The sequence below is a fragment of the Saccostrea cucullata genome, unplaced genomic scaffold (genome assembly GCF_032062105.1).
Source record: "Saccostrea cucullata isolate Sc308-1 unplaced genomic scaffold, CSIRO_AGI_Scuc_v1 ctg1141, whole genome shotgun sequence".
Taxonomy (NCBI): domain Eukaryota; kingdom Metazoa; phylum Mollusca; class Bivalvia; order Ostreida; family Ostreidae; genus Saccostrea; species Saccostrea cuccullata.
In genome coordinates, this window is record NW_026920017.1 from 135,450 (window position 1) to 159,246 (window position 23,797).

A 23,797-nucleotide genomic window follows, 5' to 3' on the forward strand; every position below is an offset into this window, starting at 1 on the left:
AACTTTTATCGGCCATTTTGGCCCCACCCTACCCCTGGGGATCATGATTTGAACAAACTTGAATCTACACTACCTGAGGATGATTCCACATGAGCTTCATCTTTTCTGGCCCAGTGGTTCTTGAGAAGAATTTTTTTTAAATTCCATTAATTTTTCTCTAATTCATAATTATCTCCCCTTGGAAAAGGGCGTGGCCCTTCATTTAAACAAACTTGAATCCCATTAACTCAAGGATACTTTGTAGCAAGTTTGGTTGAAATCGGCCCGATGGTTCTTGAGAAGAAGATGAAAATGTGAAAAGTTTACGACAACAACGACAACGACGACAGCGACAGACGACGGACAAATTTTGATCAGAAAAGCTCACTTGAGCCTTCGGCGCAGGTGAGCTAAAAATGGGATGTTTTTCTGTACAGTGTATCTTTTCAAAATTGTCGTGATATCGAATTTATTTGAAGCTTTGTTCTGCACTGGTCAATTGCAAGGAGCGGTGGTGGATTTTCAGGGGAGGGGTTGAGGCACAAATGGTCGAAATGGGAGGGTATGGGAGATGTGTCCCCTTCCCTTTGATGGGGTTTTGGGGTCTCCCCCGAATTTTTTTTTTTTTTTTTGGAAAAATATTGTTAAATCTGACAATTTAAGGATTGTGAGCATTTGCGTTGTCTTCATTATAAATTCACCTTTAATTTGTCGTATGTCAAGCTCTGAATTTTAAGATACAACAGACGTGCAATTTTAAATACTTTGAAAAAATTGGGTTCTTTGTAGAAACCCTTACTACTGCTTTTCAAATTTATGTGTACTAGTTTATCATAAAAACAGTTTGCACACTGCTGATATTAGGACCGACTTCAATGAGTCATATACATTTAGATTTAAGCACTGCGTAAAGGATAGAAACATGGCTTCCTGAATTGGTATGTATTTTTGACCTTGTTTGGTTGTAAACTATGTGCCCAATAAATTTCTAAAATATTAAGAATTTGTCAAATTTTAATGATGTTCAAAACACAATCTTATTGAAATCATCCTTAATAATCTTTTAAAATACATTTTTTGTCAATAAATATCCCATTATTTTTAACCTTCGATTGAAAAATTTTTATTCCTGTGATTAAAATTATTCGTTTTATTCATCGTACAGAAATTAGGATTTTGGATAAAAGTTCCTGTATATCATTTGTCCTTTAGAACTAATCTGCCGATCCAAAAAAAAAAACGCAATTATATTCAGTTATATCAACTTTTTTTTCCAAACGGATGTGTTCACTAAAGATCAGATTTCTATAACAAGCGCAATACCATCTGGACAATCTCCGTTATGAAAAAGCAAAAACACGCGTAACTGTCTATTTCGATGTGAACTTGGATATTCAATTTTCAAATTTTTTTCAACAGTGAAGATAAAAATTCGCAAAGTCACACATAAGAAATAAAAATCTTACTTAAAAACATGAATATCACCATACTTGAATTTCAACTGGCAGTGTCGCTTAAAATGTGATCATAACAACTTTTCTTAAACTCAATATTTTAATATTAAAACAAAGTTGAATAATTCTTTTTGCTTGAAAAAGGGTTTTTAAAGAACCAGTGAAACATTCTTGATCAGAATTTGCTGATGAGATTAAAGCTGTAGTGCTAACATAACTATAGTACATGTAGCTCTTGGACTTGAAACTATTGGTAATGCAACAGAAATAAGAAAAATGTAAAGCTAAAATTATTTGTTTATTGTTTTCTTTATATGTATATCGTTTCGTTTTTTGTTTTTTTTTTTTTCATAAATCTTTTGAACACTACTTTTTTCTTTGCAGTATTAGGGCATCAATTTTGATTTCATAGTAATTTTTGCTGAGACTAGAAATATATTTTTATTCACACAAAAAATGGTTCATTTAAATTGCGACTTTTTTTACTCTGTTACTAATCAATAATGACATCAACAGTTTATGTGTTTATAAAAGCCAGTAATTTCATATAATTTTTACAGAGGACCAGACTAAAGGCTTTCTGCTTTACTTTTCTGTAAGTTATTTCATGTTTTATTTTCATGTTCAATACTTTACTTCAAGATAATTTTAACGTATATTTATACATAAAGCAATAAATATTCAAATAACAAAATGTCTTATCTCCGTCGATTTTCAATTATGATGAATTTCGGACGATATTTTGAACTTTCTAGGCTTTGTCTATTGTTTTTTTTAATCAAACAATTTTAACAATGAATAAAATCCCATATACAGTCATTCCCATATAATTCATACATTTACCAAGTCCATAGTATTGAAAAACGAATTTAAGAGCAATGATATAATTTTGTGTTTGATTGATAAAGTAAACATCCTTTGTTAATAAAATGAAATTTTACACGTTAATCTTTCTTCGTTTAGTTTTTATGGCTATTCCAACTCACCACATGCAAGAACTCCGTAACGGAGGTTATAACTCAGAAAAAGCAGCTGTAAAGTTTTTAAAGTCTTTGTTCATGTTTTAATTTTTATTGAACTTCGAAGCTTTATCAATATACTACTAAATTATGACAGAAGAAATTCTGAACTGCAAACATAAAAAATATTTACTAAATATGTGTAAATACAGATAACGGAATTTTTGGACAATAAAATAAACACTATTTTCCAGTAGGAATATTGCCAAGCAAACAGATTATTACATTACTTGCACCACTTGATTTGAAAAATAAAAGGATATATCTTGAAAATTAAAGAACTTATCTCATTATAAATTGACCACTTTTTAAAGAAAAGTTGATATACAAATTGCTCTAAAATTGTAACGGAGGTTACACAAACTCGTTTTGAAGATTAAGAGATAAAACTACTTTGTAAAACGTGTCAAACACACTTTAAAAGAATGTATTTACACAATTAAAAAAAGAACTAAACAGTTTTCCCCTCTTTTTTAGAGCAATTTACCAAAAAGTGTGTTTCGTTACGGAGGTTATTTTGAATATTTACAAAAAGAGTAAACCGAATTTTAGACTTCCTTTCGGCTTTACAAACTTATGTCGCTCAGCATTACTAAGGGTCAATCAACTTAATCAAATACAATGAAGTGCATTGAAGTGGTAAAATTTTCCGTTCGAATGGAACGTTTTGAGCTATCTTTAGAACATTTATTGTCATCTTATGACACGCCCATATCTTTAGAAATGGATAAAACGGTCAATTTGTTTATTCGAATACCTGTAAAACAGGTTTACCATAAATATAATAGCCAATGAAATTGACGATCTAAATAAATAACGAGTAAACACGTGTTCGACCGAAACATGTGTTGTTGTAACTTCAATAGACATGATAAGTTCTAAAATATGTACATATTCGTTGCAATTTGTGTTTTACAGAAGCGGAGAGTCGCTAACTCTCTTTTCTAATGTTTTTAAAGCTCCATTTCAGTGTAACTCATAATGCTTGTCGCGAAGAATGGGGTGTCCTAAAACATAACGACGAATATTTCTTTCTCGTTTCTAAAAATATGGGCGTGTCATTATGTTGTAATTGACGTTCAAAACATGACTCAGAACGTTTCATCCAAACGGAAAATTTTACCACTTCAATGCGCTTCATTGTATTTATTAATATATTATTGTCTTTTTAACTGCAAATGTGAAATTGAAGATTTAAACTTCTATAACCTCCGTTACAAAATATACAACCTTCGTTTCGAACAACCGGTGTGAATGCTTTTACCTAATTTTAAATTTAAATAAAAATAGTTAGAAAACAATATTTATTTGTAAAAAAAGGATAAAAAATATTTGTATTAACGTTTTTTAGGCAAATACATTTAGATTTTAAAAAACAAAACAAATAATTGTAACCTCCGTTACGAAATACCTTACTGAAACTTGTAATAATGAAGTGATTTATTGAATCATTGTGAAGTGACTGTCACACATCAACATAATTTTTCATGAAAACTTATTCAATATATCATAATATATGAAAAATTCACTTAAAAACACAAAAATCCATTTTTTGCAGAAAAACCCAACCTCCGTAACATCGTTGGTTTTACGTATAAACGAGTACAATTTTCCTGTACACCGCTGATAGTTCACATAAGGGTGACCTTTTTGTGCCCATACACATTACGGAATATTAGACATTTACAAAACGAAAAAAAACACTATCATTTTTATTTGTAATATGCAAAAAACATCTAAATTAAGGCCATTTTTACCATAATATTTTCAAAAATACCTTTATTTTATGCATTAAACGCATTATGATTTTTATATTCCAATTTGTTATCAACTTAAAGAGTAAACTTCCAGCATTATCTGGTAGATTTAAAGACCTGAAATGATGCACACGTCAGATTTTGCTGAATTTACGTTACGTAGGTTAGAGGTTACGGAGGTTAGAACCATTAGTAATTTCTTTATTTCTGAATTGTTGTTTAACTTTCCTTACATTTGTTTTTTGTTTACTAGACATACCCATTGGTGTCAATCAACTGCATTGAAATAGTGCTTCACATAGCCTCTGTTTCTTCACAATCACCGTCACGTAGGTTAGGTTCTTATATGCGACATTATAAAAAATCCATATTTTTAAAAATTTTGAAAAGGGTTTTATTGATTTGCCTAAAAAAAGATTCTGTGCTCAAGTTTTAATATATATTAGACACAAAAACACAGTTTTAGCTGTACTAACGATATATTGTATTATCTTAAAAAATATTCAAACAATGTTACGGTAGGTTAGGTGAAATTTGGCGACAGCGATGATCAAAGGTTTGTTTAAAAATCGTTATTCGTTTATCAATGAAAGTTTCATTTATTTGATTTTGACATGTTTCTTCATTAATTAAAACAATTTTTGTTTGTTTAGAACAAAATGCGACCAGGCAATGCACATTCAAACTGCAAGGTATACTATGGCAACATCGCCTTTTACACAATTCCGGGCTTCCTTTTGTGTAAATACTCGGAGAAAAAATATCAAAAAATATACCAGCTAATGTTTTTTTGTGTGACAAAATATGTCAACATAAAGGGTCAAGGAATAATTTGAATATCAGTAACCATAGCTTTGAAATGTATTGGCGACATAGCGTTTTTTCATTTGTATGAATTATACGGGAATGACTGATATTACCACACAAATCAGCACCCTTATAAGAATTTTTAGTGCAAATTCAAAGCAATGCAATGTCGGTGAAGGGCTGCAAATTTAAACCTATGCTCGGCACTTACGGCCTTTGAACAGGGAGGGATCTTTATCGTGCTACACCTGCTGTGACACGGGGCTTCGGTTTAAACGGTCTCATCCGAAGGACCGCCCCACTTAGTCTCCTTTTACGACAAGCAATTGCAAGGGGGTACAAAGGACCTATTCTAATCCAAATCCCCACGGGACAATTTTACCACTGAAAAGAGCGTCTTATAGAATCAAGTTTATCTTCATGTTGTCTGTTGTCTTATGGGGGAAAAAAATGCATTCTATGGCCCGGTCAGGTTAATTACTTATATCTCATTTAGGCTGTTCAATTCCCTTTGGGAGAATGGTCAAAATCAGACCAAAGTGAGACAAATGCAAAATTAATGCCTCTAGCATTGATACGGCCTGAATTAAATTTAAAAATTTAATTATGTCATCAGCTGAAAGTTTTAGTAGGAAAGGTCCAATAATGTGAAACTTTACTTACAACCGCTTCCGCTTTTGCGTATTATGTCTTTTTTTGTCATACTTTACGTTTATATCATCAAAACATTTCAAAATTGAAATCCTAGATAGACCTCAAATCTTTTTTCATGTTTTTTTTTAAGACATCAGATTTGAAAATGCTCGATAAGTCAAAAAAAGATTCAGATAATTTCTGCGGGTTGATAAATTTAGCTTATTTTAAACGTTCTATAGTACATCACTAAAGTTATCTATTGATAAATTTAAAATATTGTTATTTCAAAAACAAAAACATCTTATTTTGATTTTCTTATTGTAAGTTAAATATTTTTCCAGTATTGGTATTGAATCAAACTCTCGCAAATATTGGTTTTTTTATTGAACGTACTGAAAGTTATCTTACAGATTTTTATTTATCTATATTGTAAAGTTATGGAACTCAGAGACCGCAAAAACAAGTTCCACCAAAGTTATTTAAATACCTTTGAGCAAGTCAAACGTCGAATTCTAAAAACACCCGCTATATAGAATATTGTGTTCTTTCTTTTTCTCTATTTTTTTTTTCTTTCAGAACGACCCAAATTAATTTTTGGAAAACATGGCCTTCCTGAAGCTTTTTATTCTTTTTGTTACAACGATGGTTTTGGTACCTACTAATGGAATTGTTGAGGAACGAACGTCTTCAATCTCCAAATTATTACGCCGAAAAAATGACTTGGAAGAAAGAATGCAAATACAAGAACGTATCAGTAAACTTCCAGCATTATCTGGTAGATTTAAAGACCTGAAATGATGCACACGTCAGATTTTGCTGAATTTACGTTACGTAGGTTAGAGGTTACGGAGGTTAGAACCATTAGTAATTTCTTTATTTCTGAATTGTTGTTTAACTTTCCTTACATTTGTTTTTTGTTTACTAGACATACCCATTGGTGTCAATCAACTGCATTGAAATAGTGCTTCACATAGCCTCTGTTTCTTCACAATCACCGTCACGTAGGTTAGGTTCTTATATGCGACATTATAAAAAATCCATATTTTTAAAAATTTTGAAAAGGGTTTTATTGATTTGCCTAAAAAAAGATTCTGTGCTCAAGTTTTAATATATATTAGACACAAAAACACAGTTTTAGCTGTACTAACGATATATTGTATTATCTTAAAAAATATTCAAACAATGTTACGGTAGGTTAGGTGAAATTTGGCGACAGCGATGATCAAAGGTTTGTTTAAAAATCGTTATTCGTTTATCAATGAAAGTTTCATTTATTTGATTTTGACATGTTTCTTCATTAATTAAAACAATTTTTGTTTGTTTAGAACAAAATGCGACCAGGCAATGCACATTCAAACTGCAAGGTATACTATGGCAACATCGCCTTTTACACAATTCCGGGCTTCCTTTTGTGTAAATACTCGGAGAAAAAATATCAAAAAATATACCAGCTAATGTTTTTTTGTGTGACAAAATATGTCAACATAAAGGGTCAAGGAATAATTTGAATATCAGTAACCATAGCTTTGAAATGTATTGGCGACATAGCGTTTTTTCATTTGTATGAATTATACGGGAATGACTGATATTACCACACAAATCAGCACCCTTATAAGAATTTTTAGTGCAAATTCAAAGCAATGCAATGTCGGTGAAGGGCTGCAAATTTAAACCTATGCTCGGCACTTACGGCCTTTGAACAGGGAGGGATCTTTATCGTGCTACACCTGCTGTGACACGGGGCTTCGGTTTAAACGGTCTCATCCGAAGGACCGCCCCATTTAGTCTCCTTTTACGACAAGCAAGGGGATACAAAGGACCTATTCTAATCCGAATCCCCACGGGACAATTTTACCACTGAAATGAGCATCTTATAGAATCAAGTTTATCTTCATGTTGTCTTTTGGGGGAAAAATGCATTCTATGGCCCGGTCAGGTTAACTACTTATATCTCAGTTAGGCTTTTCTATTCCGTTTGGGAGAATGGTCAAAATCTGATCAAAGTGAGACAAATGCAAAATTAATGCCTCTAGCATTGATACGTTCTGAATTAAATTTAGAAATTTAATTATGTCATCAGCTGAAAATTTTAGTAGGAAAGGTCCAATAATGTCAAATTTTACTTACAACCCTTCCTTATAATTAGCTTCCGCTTTTGCGTATTATGTCTTTTTTCGTCATACTTTGTGTTTATATCATCAAAACATATCAAAATTAAAATCCTAGATAGACCTAAAATCTTTTTTCATGGTTTTTAAGACAACAGATATGAATATGGTCGATAAGTAAAAAAAGATTCAGATAATTTCTGCGGGTTGCTAAATTTGGCTTATTTTAAACGTTCTATAGTACATCACTAAAGTTATCTATTGCTAAATTTAAAATATTGTTATTTCAAAAACAAAAACATCTTATTTTGATTTTTTTTATTGTAAGTTAAATATTTTTCCAGTTTTGCTATTGAATCAAACTCTTGCAAATATTGGTATTCTTTATTGAACGTACTGAAAGTTATCTTACAGATTTTTATTTATCTATCTTGTAAAGTTATGGAACTCAGAGACCGCAAATACAAGTTCCACCAAAGTTATTTATACACCCGCTATATATATAGAATATTGTGTTTTTTCCTATTCTCTATTTTTTTTCTTTCAGAACGACCCAAATTAATTTTTAGAAAACATGGCCTTCTTGAAGTTTTTAATTCTTTTTGTTACAACGATGGTTTTGGTACCTACTAATGGGATTGTTGAGGAACGAACGTCTTCAATCTCCAAATTATTACGCCGAAAAAATGACTTGGAAGAAAGAATGCAAATACAAGAACGTATCAACCAAGAACAGGAACTGCTTATCAAAGCATTAGTTCTCGAGAAGACGAAAGAAGACAACATTTCTATGAAGTGTGAGCAAACGGGAACAAGTAAAATTCAGCAAAGAGCTACATCAGGTCAGTTTCAGCAATGTAAAAATGAAAAAAGGTGCAAACTATGAGTAATGTGTCTTTCAGATATTACGAAGTACCATCATTAAAAATAAAAATGAGCATATATGCATGAAATATAATCCATAGCTTAATTCGCCTCAAAACGTAGGTGGAGTGGCTTTCCAAGCATATATGTCAAAACCCGAATACAATACCTGGCGTCACCAGACAGTTATTTTCGACAAGATTATCACAAACATTGGCGGACATTATAACCACTACACAGGAATCTTCACAGCACCAGGTCACGGGGTATACGTGTTCTTGTGCACTCTGCATTGTAATTCCAATAGTTACAATGCATATTTATACTCACATTTGATGGTTAATTCAAGTAGAAAAGGTGGCGGTCTATGCACATCAGATGGCGATATTGAACACAGTTCAGGTGTCGTCGTGGTTGAGGTCAATCAAGGAGATAAAGTGTACATCCGTACAGGTCAAAAAAAAGGGCTCGATTAAAATTTAAAAAATACAGTTGATTCATGTACATGTAATTGCTTTTTAATTTTATAAAAACAGTAAATTTCAGATTTTAATAATTTAAACAAGGATGAAGAAAACCTTTGTTTAATTATATTTTGTGAAATGAAAAAAAATTATTGAGTGACTATTATTTTCTTTGATAAAGTGCCAGTAATACCCATTCATTAGAAACCTTTCCTATCACTTGACATTTATTTTTCTAACAATTGATCTCGTTAATTAATTTTTGTTATCACTCAACTGTGCTTTTACCAGATCAGCAACTCTGAAGCACCTCTATCTTTTCGTGACGTTCTACCTTTTTTTTTTTTAAGTTTTGTTCAAATTTCACCAGATCAAGGTTTCATCACAGACTTCCTCATCCGGTACAGAATCTCTGTCACTCAAATACCGTATTATGTACCATTTATAAACACAAACACGACTTACTTGTGACATAATCTTTTTATTCTTTAAACATTTTTAGAAGTTTTTTTTTAATTTTACCTTATTATAACACAACATCAAAATAGATATCTCCTGCTCCGTGACGTTCAACAACGTCATAATTTCTGTCAATTTTATTGAGAATTCGCCTACCTATCTTAGCTTCTCAAACTAATTCCTTGTCAAAGAAGCAAATAATTAAGTATAGGATTTATTTCGCTTTTGTTCCATTTTGCAGAGAATATGATAACAGACAATATCATGTTTATTTCGAGTGTTGTTTGTGAATTACTACATAAAGATGGCGTACAAGGCATGGACAATCCCCCGTTCTGAGACAAAATGTTTCTCAATTTTCAAAATTCACAGAAAAATTATATTTTTCTAAAATCGCGTTCTTCAGTTATGTAATCTTCAAAGCATTTTATCATTTTATTTTACTAAAGGGCTTATTATATAATAATCTCTTTCAAAGTTGACAGTTAAGCATGGAAAATGGGTTTACTATAGCTATAAAAAAGGAATTTGAAACAAAAATGGGTCAAGTCTCCATTCTTCGTTAACGCTTGAATGATGGAAACGTAAATTTAAATCTATTTCATTTGTCCAAAATATGGATTCTGAACCCATTCTACATGAAAATCAAAGATTTCTGAAAAAATGTAGGCTTCCAAAAACGCACATTTAAATCATATAATTTGACATAATTTGATGTTGTATATACTTCGCAGCGTAGTGGTTAAAGCGGTCGGTCCTGGACGAAACATTGCGCTATAGAGAGAGCTTGAATCGTACGTAAAGATTTTTTTTTATTTTCACATATCTAAAAACATGAGTGAAAAAAAATATTGATAAATTATTAAAGCAATGATATAAACAATATAATTTTGAAAAATGTAATTTTAAGAATTGAGAAATGTCTTCTTAGAGCGGGGAATTTTCCTCGCCCTGTACGCCTCCATTTTTTTGATTTTTGCAGCCTTTAATTCCAGATAGGATTGAAATAAATCATAATGTATTTTTTTAAATAACACAAAAAATTTGAATTTATTTTTTTTATTTTACTGAATATGGATAGCATATGACGTTAAATGACAAAGATATGACAGTAATCTATGAACCTCTTAAATTATCAAAGGAAATACCGACTTGTGTATTTCTTCCGGTCATAATATTTTATCGATTTATGAAAATATGGTTTTATGTTTGCATATAATGTAGATTTAAGTGAGTTTTGTTTAGAGATACTTGATGAAATAAATTACAAGCATTACGTAAAACTTTTAAAGAAATGATACAAGAGTATTAAAATAAAATCATGGGGAAACAAAGCCATGTTACATCTGTTTGTTAATATTGAGGCTATAAGTACCTGTACTCGTAATTCACAAGGGTTTGTATTATTAACAGGTGAAAACATTTCCTTGGGTAACGTTAATACTTTTCATTCTTAAGTGCAGAATAGAGTCTCATATTTTTATGGTAAAAAATATTTGGAACTTGTTTTCCTTTTAAGTACTAAATGCGTGTGGAATTTTAATAGTTATACAGATATAGGAAACGCCTTGTACAGTGATATTAAAAAGCAAGTCTCTATCAATATGCATCATGTACAGTATATTACTTTGAAATAATTGAAATTATCATTACAGTGTACGGTTTGAGTGATTGACTATTATTGTTTAACGCCGAAACGGCAATATTTCAGCCAATACAATGTGAAGACAGTTGTGTATCTGCAGCTGTTTTATTGTAACAAGTAATACATTTAACAAACAACAGAAAGTAACTTGTACTTTCATATTCATATAAAATATATTAAATTGTTTCTTTTTTTGCAATATTATTTTAGAATAAAAAACTTTGATCTTTGTCAAAGATAAACTCAGAACGCATCTCAGATGACTTTTAAATGTTCAAATATATTTGTTTTTGTGGCTTAAAAACATTACTGCATTTAATTTTAATATTTTTTTAATAAATATTTAATTTCTTTTTTATGAACAGAACCATATAGTCACGATTTTTTTTCATAAATACGAATAAAGCATTTTTACATAAGGAAAAAGTACCTTGAGCAATGGGGTATTTTATATAATAATGAAAGGGTGAATCCTGTAATTAGTTCACAGTTTTTGCCCATATGTTTATCTTAAAGGGTGGTCGCTGTTAAATGGAATTATTATGCTTCAAATGATGTTAACATCCTGTCAAAAAGTGATCGATTTTGGGCAATTGTTTTGTTCATCACTTAGAGTCACCCAATGCTTTGATGTCCATACCGTATTCGCTACATTTCTGGTCACTCCTGTATTAGGAAATATGTCTTCATTTGTCGTGTGTTGATAAATGAAAGTCGTTTCCATTAAAAAAATCTGATGATTATTAACCTCTTGAAAACAATTTCCTCTTAAAGAGAGAAGTATATTTACAGTAAAACACGGTTATAGCGAAGTCCTGGGGACCTGTGAATTTAATTCGCTATATCCGTAATTCGTTAACCATATATCGCGAATTCGCAATATGCATGTTTTCCTTCAAGTGTTACTATCAAAAATGTTAGGGAAACAAATATTACAAAACATACCTTCGATAACTAAGGTTTTATTATGAATTGAATTTTATATACAAATGCTGAGAGAAAATAAAGTCAGTTCAATTAAATCAAATTTTAAAATCTTTGAAAGTTCGGTATAAAAGATGTAAAATCATTATATTTAACCTCAACGGGACTAAGAATCAGTTCGCTATATCCGTAAATTCGTTATATCAGAATTCGTCATAACCGTAAAATTTTACAAAGATTTGTTAATAATTTTGCCGGGGACCCAGAAAAACTTCGTTATATCCGTGAATTCGCTATATCCGTGTTCGTACTAAACGTGTTTTACTGTAAATAGTTATTATTTTCACATATCTTTTTTAAACATTACCCTAGGAACACCATGTAAAGCACCACAAACGATGTTGCATTTTAAAAATATTTTATTAACATTCAATTTTCAAACAAACACAGTAGAAAAAACAAACGGAAATATAGAGTTTGTCAACAGAACATGATGTTACACCCGATTGATACGTAATGCGTTTCTGACATAACTTATCGTTAATTAGGCAACTCATGTTATAAAATATAAACTAAATCTTTTATCCAATCAAATGACGTGCTACAACTTAAAAAAAATTACCGTTGTATGTACTCATTATTTTAGTCATTTATTTTATACTTTCTAAAAATTCAGTAACATTGTAATATGTCATGTGCATAAAAGATTTTTTTAAAAGTTCAAAAAAAAATATGTATATCATTTTTTTATTTGAATGATGTTTTCGCAAATTAAACCAATTTCTGCCTATTACTTTCTTTTATTCTCTTAAAAAGGGTTCTTTGCAAATGGAAAATAAACAGCATGTGTTTTGTTGAGATCATGTTATATATCTGTGTAGGTATTCTAATTTACTCTCATATACCTTTTCCTTTTGATTACATGTAAGTTGTATATTGAATAAAGGTTTTATGCATTAAAGAGAGCGCAATAATGAAGTTCAAAAGAACCTTGATGGACTGCTAATCGGAATCAGAGCAAACTCAGCTGATAGAAATATTACTATTTTGTACTGTTTTTAAGGACTTAAGATCTTGAATACTTGCGTTATTTCCATATGTTTAATGAATAAAACATGTTTCTTTAAATATATAAAGAATTGTTTTCACAAGTAATTGTATCCCTGAAAAAAAGTATCTTTTAGTTAAATTCATGTATTTGATATACCTAGATATTTTATTTAGTTCAATTAAAGTTCAAATTAACGTTATCTAAAAGGTGATTATACATACTGTAGAAGTCTTTAATTTCACGTGCCTAAAATTTCACGGTTTGTTAGAAAGTTACCTTTCACGGTGGTTTTAATTTCACGGAGAATCGTTTTTAAATAATCAGGTACTATGACTGTTTTTTATCAGAAATGACGTAAAATAATAATCACGATGGTTTAAAGTTCGCGGAAAATTCTTAAATCGTGTACATAGTTAAATAAAAAAACACCGTAATGTTTTCAACTTCTACAGTATACAGAGTAACCATAACTGTGCATTTTCCAACATAAAACGAGTGTCCATTAGTATATTCTGTCGACAGAAAATTAAAAGTTGAATATAAAGAATAAAAACATCGAAGTACGCTGAGCGGCTTCAATTTATCGTGTAGGTCAAAAGCACCACTTTTTAGGTACATTTTCAACAATAAATTGCTGTAATTTATTCCTTGTTTGTGGAGGTACCTATTTTTTATGCATTGAATAAAAATCAAAGTACTGAAAGCACTCATGGGAGTTGAACATGGTGTAAATAAAATCTTTGATCGGGAGGTTAAGTGAGTGAACAATATTACATGTATTAATTATTATTATGTTTGTATTTTCAAATATTTTGTACAGACAACTGTTTCACATTTTTTTGAGTTGGAAAAATCTTGATCGAGAAAGACATTCAGAGACATTGAATAGCAAAAAAATGCATGGGTCATAATGCTTGCCTGCCTACATTAGTCCTTTTTTATACCCCTGCTTGAAAAGCGGGAGGGGATTTATTAATCGTGATCTCTGTCCATTTGTTTGTTATACTTTAGGTATACCCATCTCTTATCCGCAACTCCTCTAACACCACTGAACAAAATTTTCATACTAGAATCTTTATTACATATTGCCGTTGTGCTTCTATTACTTTTTCATCCTACTCATATTTTGGGTTTCCCATTGCAAAACATGCACACTGCCATTATATTCATATTAGAGGCGGTTGATCATTTATATCACTACTCACAGTCTTCAAAGTTGTAATATATTTTTCCTTTGCACCTTTACCCATGTGTTATGAAAATTTCAGTTTCGCAGGAATAATATCAATGTTGATAAAATGTGGATTTTAACACAGCATCCTTTTAAGACCTAACAGGTTTTTTGTATAAAACTTCTCTGTGAATAAAAATGTATTTCAATTACACGAAAATTATACATGGAGTAGTCAGAACTTAATCCTTTTTTATTAATAATATTGTGAAGAAAAGAGCAATACAAAGTTAAAAACAAATGTTTCCTAAAGTTTTTATGCATTAACAAATTCAATTAAACCAAGAAAATGTTCATGAAAAGTTTGAATATGACTAAATTTAACGTTTGCCGTCAGTATGTAGAGTTGTCGTTTGTATCTCTTTCAGTGTATGACGCTACACTAAAAATGAGTTCCATTACGAAAAACTTTCATGGTTCTATATAATTTAGTTTAACATGTGTACTTTGAACGAATTCTAATATTCAAAATAAGATTACTTTATCATTACATTTACTTACATTATAGAATTGAGATTAATTCAGGAGAAAATGACATGAACTATTTGCCGCGGATGTTTATGCATGTTTTCTGTTGAATATCATCGGAGTAAATCAGCCGACACAGTAGCCTCGCTTTCGTCTCTATGTAATCAACACAAATTACTGCGCATGTTAAATACGTGATGACCATGGGAGATTGAACATAGTTCAACTCCCAGTTATACTCTGTCACATTGTGAAAGGATATTGTCAAAAATTATATTTATCCTTTCATCGTCTTACATATATCAGAAGTGCGGTAAAACTCTTGAGTGTCCTTCCCATAACTAAGAATGTTGAAAGAATGCTCATTGACCAATTATAAGATACAGAGAGATAAACCGTTCTGACAGAGCTTAACACTGCTTAAGTTCCATCAAGTATGAAATATTGAAATCAATGTTACAAATGGTCACAAAACCCTATCACTTAGCTATGACGTATCAGCCGCTGAACTATTACGTCAGGTAGCATTTGACTGTATAACAAAAACACAGAAAAAAAGGGATTATCAAAGAAAATGTAAGAAACGGAAAATGAAACGTTCTATATTTTAATTTGGATTCCCCCCGCCTTTGAGCTCGATAAACTTATTTTATATTTTAACTCGTGCTTCGCACTCTTTCCATTTTCAGCTTGATAACTGTCTCAATGCTTAATTGTTTTTCTTCTGGAACCTTAGGCAAGATGTGCCTAATTCTCTGGTCGAAATGAACCCATTACCAGGTAATTGTTAGTAAAAAAAAAATTAAAATGTTATAAGGTCAAAAACAGACACAGGACAAATTGTATCCCAGAGGCTCATTTGAGATGACTTAAAATACTTACGAGGTATATACTCCATTACGTCTTCCGAAATAAGGTTGCAGTTCCATTGATGAAAAGGGGCATCTTTTAGACGTACACCTCGAACCTGTGATGACATACTACACATTGGATCAAAATCACTTATGCTCAGTACTAAATTCCTCTCCTTGGTTAATTCAAAGAAGCGATGAATGGTGCTATTGCAGTGAAGGCGGTTTCCTGTAATCAATCTTTCAAGTGGAAAAGCATTAGAAATTGATTGAGTGTTTGTTTATTGTTTAACGTCCCTGTCGCGAATTTTTAACTCATAAAGAGACGCCACCACTTGCCGGTGGAAAGCTGCAAAATTTGTCCTATACTTTGCACTTAGGGCCATTTAGCAGGGATGGATCTTTTTCGTGCCAGCACCTACTGCGTCAAGGAACCTCGGTTTATACGATCTCATCCGAAGGACCGGTCTCTATGTCCCACAATGGGATTCGAATCGGAGACGTAAGGACATTAGAAATTACTTATGGTTATAATAAACTTTGATAAATATCAATCAGAAATAATTTTTATAAAGTGGACACGTTCCTGCCAGGTATGCTTTTGTCACATGTTATTGAATAGCTCGTACTCTAGAAAAATAATTTAGGTATCACTATCTAGTTTGTTGGGTATGACAGGCGAATAAATTTATGCATGGATTATCCTAATGTCATTGATGCCCTTGACATACCTAGTAAACTAGGCAATCATTCCTAACTTTTACATTTCTTCGTGAAATGAAGTTGAATACTTGTATTCTGTCTGTTTTCTCCCAATATGAACCCTCAGAGTACAAGTCCTTTCATAGGAGTATAGACGCAGCTCCTTCTGCTTTGATTGCAATTTATTTTTCACACTCGCATAGTACAAGCTAAACTACACTAGTATTATGCGTTCAGAAGTAAATATATGGAATTTTGTGCAAAAAGATTTTCGGGGGGGGGGGGGGGGGAGTAATTCAAAGTAATAAAAATTAATGATTAATATCTTTAAAAATTTTATTTTGATCAATGTATTAAACGTATAATAAAACGTTTTAAAAATTGAATAGAACTGTCATATTTTTATTTTTTCTTTTCATAAAGTAGAGCGCTCGCTCCGTGATCGGGAGGTCGTGAGTTCGCATCTCGGCCGCGACTGACATAGTCGTTGAAATCGGTAGCAACTGTTCCTTCGCCATGCGCTCGGCACTTTGAAGTGAAGGTTGCGGGTCCTTCGGATGAGACCTTAAAAACCGAGGTCCCGTGTCAGCGGCAGGCGTTAGCACGATAAAGATCCCTCACTGCTCAATGGCCCTGAGTGCCGAGTAAAGGTCAAAATTTGAAGCCCTTCACCGGCATACGGTGAAGTCTCCATATGAGTGAAAAATTCTCGAGAGGGACGTTAGACAATAAACAATCAATCAATCAATCTTTTCATATATTAGCATATATGTTACAAAGAACAACTACTCTTCACACTTGAGTTGTTTTTATTAAGAAAAAGCAAATTTTCTTGAAAGATATATCTATTTCTAGAACAATTTCAGCTTTTTAAAAAAAATAGAACTTAAAAAAATCATAGAAAAACATTCTTCAGTTATTTTCATTAGTAAAGCATTTTCTTTATACATCATATAATTTTAATTTTTTATTGTCCCCCGCTTGAAAAGTGGGGGATATTAATTTGGGTTTGTCCGTCCGTCCGTCCGTCCGTCCGTCTTTCTGTCTGTCTGTAACGCTTTCGTTTCCACACGATATCTCGAGAACCCTTTGAGCTTTTGCAATGAAATTTAGCATAGCAACTCCCTATGGACTAAAGAAGACCCCTATTGATTTTGAGGTCAAAAGGTCAAAGGTCAAGGTCATAAATAAGCAAAGTCTGTCTGTTAAAACACTTTCGTTTCCACACGATATCTCTAGAACCATTTGAGCTATTGCAATGAAATGTGGCCTAATGAAGACCCCTATTGATTTTGAGGACAAAAGGTCAAAGTTCAAGGTCGTAAATTTATACATTCTGTCTGTGTGTAATACTATCATTTCCGGGTGATATTTCAAGAAGATTTTGAGCTTATGCAATGTAATTTTATATCAAAACTCCCTAGGACGTCTCTCGCCCCTCTCAAAGTGCCCCGCCCCGTTTGTTTTATTAGTATTTATAGTATTACATGTCGCTATTTTTAGCGCAGGGACATGAGGAGAGTTGTTGCGTATAAAACAGGTTCTCGGTGGACTTTATGTTCTTATTTCATCTATTAGAACTGTTTAATAAAGGCTAAATAAATCAAACACCATGGATTGTGTAAAATCTTGAGAATACCGAACATGAAAACATGAATATTTACATGTATGTGACTTTAGTTCTGCATATACTTCATATTGCGTAAAGTGACTCCGTGGTCCAGTGGTCATGTCTCTCGCTTCAAATTTGAGAGGTCCCGGGATCGAATCTCGGTCGACCCTTTCTTTTTTTTTACTAAATGATAGTATTCAGCATGTGAAATGAAAAATTTATGAAGTTATAAAATCATTATTATAGTGTGATAAATATTCCATTTAAAAAGAATCTTCTATACACATAATAAAGAATAAGCAATCAAATCTTTATATGCATATTGACATACATGTATTTTATTTGCTTCAGTAAACATGTATACATTTAATAATTCTACAAATTTCATTATTTACAACTTAAGTCAGGGGGATCCGACGCACCCCCACCCCTTCCACGAACTGCGCATATTTTACTTTTTCCCTAAGCGGGGGACACACATTCTCTGAATTAGCTTGTTTTTTTTAAATGGTTTCAATAGCTTAGAACGATGACTTTACAACTGCATCAAAAGAGGACTTAGGAGAATGAAATTACGGCGCAACTTGTATCTAGAAAACTGCGGATAAGAGGCAAATACCTTACAAATTGTTTCAGATTTATTACAGAAAAGGTGTATTAATCGGGTCTTCTGATTTTATGGCCGTGTTTTTCTTCACTGGAGAAGAGTAGCTGTTTCCCTATGTAAGCTAGGATAACACTGAAATTCTTGACAGCGTCAAAGAAATCAAATATAAGTAATAAATAAAGACAATTCAGTGAACATGACATTTATATATAGCAATTGCTCTGCTGTAATATTCTATTATGCGCACTAATGCGCATCATGTGATATGCTATATGCCAGCAAAGCAATTACAATTCTTAATGGCCAAGTTCACTGAATGACATATTTAATTTCTTAAATAAATAATTTTAATAAAAGCTTTCTGATACATTTCCAATACTTGTTGCCTCCCATGCCATTTTAAATAGCCCTCACTTACTTCAGACATAAACACAGTTGCACGCGAAATCAATGTAGAATCAAAATTATTTGAACATTTGAGAACTTGTATATTACATTTTGAGAAAATCGGAGAGAGCATTGCAAACTATTTATCTACAGAATACTTACAAATAAATCAGTCTGTAGTTTGTAATAAACATTTCTCTACTCAACGTTGTTATTCGATTTCCACGTAGATCACTTTTTTAATTGAAAAAAAAACTGTTAACATTCAATTCAATTTACTGTCACTTTTACAAGGAGATAGAAAATTGAAGAAAGATAGAGCACGTGAAGATAGCTGCTCACGAGAAATGATTTATTCTTCTGAACTACATGTTTTCATAACGTTTACACTAATAGACAGAAATAAAGAGCTTGCTAGGTTGCATGTCTGACCCGTTTATCCAAATTGTTTTCCCTTCGATTTTTTTAAATGACATAAAATAAAATTAAAGCTGAGTTTAATTTTTTTTTTGTTACTTTGAGTTGATGTCACATTGATTTAAATGATACTTACAGTTCAACTAATTCATATAATTGGGAAAAGGATTTGGTATCTATTCTATCTATCCAGTTATTTCTTAGAGACCTGAGAAATATATCAAAATGTTTTATTTTAACGAAAATGCCCCTCATTCCTAAAGGATGATTTTACTTTTCCTCAATATTTACTTACAATGATTCCAAGCTAGTTAAGTCATAAAATACTCGATCACTTATGTAGGTTAGGATGTTTGTATTCAAATATCTACAAAACAATTCTATAAGTGAATACTACAACTCAAAAAAAAAAACATTGGTTATTTGATGCTTATATTATTTTTTTTTAGTGATTTCTAGTAAGCTTATTGAAGATATTTAACTCTTTGTTTACACATAATACATGTACCTATTTGAACTTACAAAGTTTTGAGACTTTCTAGCCGACGAAAAACATGACTTTCAATCAATCTCACTGGATTCCCACCAAGACTTCTGAGAGAGAAGATTTTAAAAAGATATTTGTAAACTTATATCTATTCGTGAATTACATGAGTATCTTTTTTTAACATAATTATTCAGATCACCACCAACATGAATAAAAACTTACAAAAACTGTAATTTTTTCAGCCCAGTGAATGAAGTATCGTATGTCGTATTAATTATGTTATAAGCAAGGTCACTGAAAGCAAAATATCTTTCTTTAAGTGCGTGATCAAACACAAAGCAAATTATTTTATGAGACTTGCAATGTTTATTATGTTTTACTTGATTGAGAAATATAATTTTTGTGTCCTGAGAAACAGGAAAATATAAGATATATCTACAAAGAAGACATATAACTACGTACAAAAAAATTACATGATATTTTGAAAATCGCCGAGAAAAATTTCTCTATTAAAGAAATCATAAATTCAAAACAAGACTTTGAAAATTTCAAAGACAGAAAATCATTTTGGCGAGGAACCTGAATTGCATATATTTGATTTTACAGATTACGTTTTCTAATGAAGCAGTTTTAATAACTTTATGATGATAAATAAAATTACACACACATTTATCATAACACATTTTAACAGCAAAATAAAATATTCAAAAATGCAACACATATAGATTTAAATAATACAGTTTTTTTTATCTTGTTTAATATTTGCTGAAGGCCTAGACAATTTTCTGTAAACGTATTACATTTGGCTGTGTATTCTTTTTAGCAGCTTTGGCGGAACGCATCAACCGCTAAATCAAGTACAACGCTAAATGTCTCGCATATAAACAAATACATAAGAATATAAAGAAATGCGCTAAATCAAATCTACGCTAACTTATTCAAAAGTCATTTTCCGCCAAATATCGTACACGCTATATATAATACATTTACATTATATCGTACATAGAGGGTATCCATATTATGTGATTTGATATTGGCTTTATCCAACGAGTTGAAATGGTGTATATATTCGTGAGACTTGCTTTTATAACGATATTATTGTTCTTTATCATTCATTTTATAAGAGCAATAATTTTCACAAATAAAAGTTTCAATAAAATAAAATTTTGAAGCGATGCATCGTGTCAAAACTGGAAGTGCTATTGATAAAGCAGCTACCCGAGGATAAAGCAGAAGTTTATCAAATGGGCTGTATCCCCAACACGTATGAGAAAAATTATAAAAGAAGCAGATAATAGATAAATTTAAATAATAATTATCATTCGTATTGATATGATTTTTTTAAAAATCTAGTTAAGTTGCCAATGAAAAAAGATATAATGTCTGGTTCTTTTATGTGATAGATTTTGACATAAAGGGGGATATCAAGAAAAACTGACTGCTGAATAAACAATAAATTACAATCAGAAAAACTCGGGGTTGGGGAGTTGGGTTGTCCCTGCATACCACATACATAACTGCATTTTCCCCAAATATTTTTCCTTACTTTATTTTCCTATGAGTAAAAGTCGGAATTAAGATAAATATTTTTCCAATACTATTTATAGCAATTTGAAATTTTCCGATCTATTTTTATATAAATGTAGAAAGAATATTTTTTGCAATCGCCTGGAAGCCGCTTACAAGTAAATATATTTTTTCTTTCGTTTTCAAATTTTCGTATTTATTGTAGAGTCTCAACCAATTACAAATAGAAATTATTAATTCAAATAATAATATAAAATTATTGCTGTTTTGGGTGAATAAGATAAATAAGTAGAATGGGTACAATATCCACAGAGCCCAAGGGATTGTGGTCAGCATTTGAATTAATAGATTCATAGTGTGAGTGTGAATGAAAACTAAAAATTTGCGTTCAGGAAAAAAATGGAAAAAGGAGCCCTGCCCCCTCTCCCCACTTAGACAAACATAACTACTCTAACCCAAATACTATTTTCCGTAATATTATTTTCGCCTCGATTGATATCTGTAGCAAGTTAAATATTTTTCTAAAACTATATTGATTTGGAATTTCCTGATGTATTTTTAAATCACAACAGAGAAAATAAATCTTTATATTTATCTGTAAGTTCACGTGCAGGTAAATATAACGTAGTATTTTTATACAATGTTGGATCTCAGTCAATCACAGAGACAGGAATTTTTCAATCATTATTCAGATAAAAAAATATTAACAAAACGTAATTGTCTTTGCGTAAAACCTTGATTTTATTTATTTTGAACGGATATGTATGTCAATGTATGTATTATATATTGATTTACACATTGTATTAGAAATCTAAATGGGTGATTTAAAAACCTCGTTTACTGATTAAGAAAAATAGAAAGGAAAATCTGTAGTGAATGTGAATAATCTTACTTTGCATTAATAAGACATTAAAGCTATAAACGCATACATGTAATACGATAGAATAGTTTAAATAGCTCCGTTAGCGATTTGATTTGCATTAATATGTGTGAATTTCATTAAGATATATAACTTTTACAAGATATTGTTTTGCTATTTGAAGCTTGATTCGTTATCCTAAGAAAAAAGCAATGAATTTACAGATACAAAAATCTTGAATTGTCTGTAAACATTCCTTTACCTAACACAGTTATCCGAAAGCGTCCTACAGTACCGACCTAACACAACCATCAGAGACAAGGCCAACAAAACAACTAGTGTAGTATTCCTGACAGATGCCCTATCTGTATTGCAAGCCATTAACAACGGTAAACTCCCAGAACTTGAACAAGATGTACACAACATCGAAAGCCTTCAAACAGCATTACAATGGATACCATCTCACTGCAGAATCAAGGGAAACGATAATGCTGATCTGCTAGCAAAGGAGGGAGCCAAAAAAAAGCAATATGAAAACCAAGTAGGCTTCTCAGAGATGAAAACCATCATCACATCTCTACACACAACCCCTCAACAACAAGACAGCTATCACCAACTTGCTAGACCTGAGCAGACGACCATCTTCAGACTTAGGACAGGACACAATAGACTCAACCAACATCTGCATAGAGTCATGAAAGTCATACCATCACCGATGTGTCCATGTGGAGAAGCTGATCAGAATACAGAACACCTCCTACAACACTGCAGAATACACCAGGCACTGAGAAACAACACATGGCCAACACCAACAACGCTACAAGAGAAGCTTTATGGACTAGTGGAAGCCCTACAAAAGACCACCAGATTTGTAGAGGAGACTGGGACTCAAGTGTGATTAGGCGAACAAAAAGAAGAAAGAAGAAGACACAACCTAACAGAAAGCGAACTCAGAGCGGATCCATGGTTCGCTCTCAGGGTCCGCTTCGGGCATGCTCGGGTCTGCTAGGGCTGACCCCGAGCGAACCCGTAGCGGACCCGGAGTGAACCCGAAGCGGACCCAGAGAGTGGATCCCAAATTCGGTAGCGGTCCCAGAAAGCGAACACGCGTTTGGCATTTCTTTACAGAGCTCTCAATCAGGATTAGCGATTAATCAATCAGCGCGTCGACCAATCAAATTTGCATATCAATCCGTCGATTGGAATAAAAGATCGAATGTTTGATATTATTTGATATAAATCCAAACATTGTACATACAAGCAAACCGTGTGAATGTACAGTGTAAACCTATAATTACAATTTTTTATTTTCCGAAATGTACAGTATATTTTTTTATTCATTTTTTGATTGCTTTATCGATAAAAGTAAATAGAGAAAACGTTATGTAAGAGAAGGTGAAACTCAAAGGTTTAAAGGTTAAATTTAGAGGTACCCTAAGAAAGGTATTGTCACAAGGACTGCACAAATGAAATATGAAAGCA

The 23,797-nt window shown here is 31.8% G+C and overlaps 1 protein-coding gene across 1 annotated transcript; it reads left to right on the forward strand.

Moving 5' to 3' along the window:
* Positions 1-1,960: 1,960 nt before the first annotated feature.
* LOC134241701 (uncharacterized) lies at positions 1,961-23,213 on the forward strand. Its single transcript, XM_062723725.1, has 5 exons — positions 1,961-2,028; positions 8,308-8,602; positions 8,748-9,077; positions 9,789-9,856; positions 22,587-23,213. Exons 2-5 carry the CDS (start codon positions 8,335-8,337, stop codon positions 23,211-23,213), a joined length of 1,293 nt encoding a protein of 430 aa, XP_062579709.1. The 5' UTR covers positions 1,961-2,028; positions 8,308-8,334.
* The last annotated feature ends 584 nt before the right edge of the window (positions 23,214-23,797 follow it).

Coding starts and splice junctions, on each gene's coding strand:
- LOC134241701 (XM_062723725.1), top strand. CDS start 8,335: ATGGCCTTCTTGAAGTTTTTAATTCTTTTTGTTACAACGATGGTTTTG. Junction 8,603..8,747: donor TCAGCAAAGAGCTACATCAG/GTCAGTTTCAGC, acceptor CTCAAAACGTAG/GTGGAGTGGCTTTCCAAGCA. Junction 9,078..9,788: donor TAAAGTGTACATCCGTACAG/GTCAAAAAAAAG, acceptor TCCATTTTGCAG/AGAATATGATAACAGACAAT.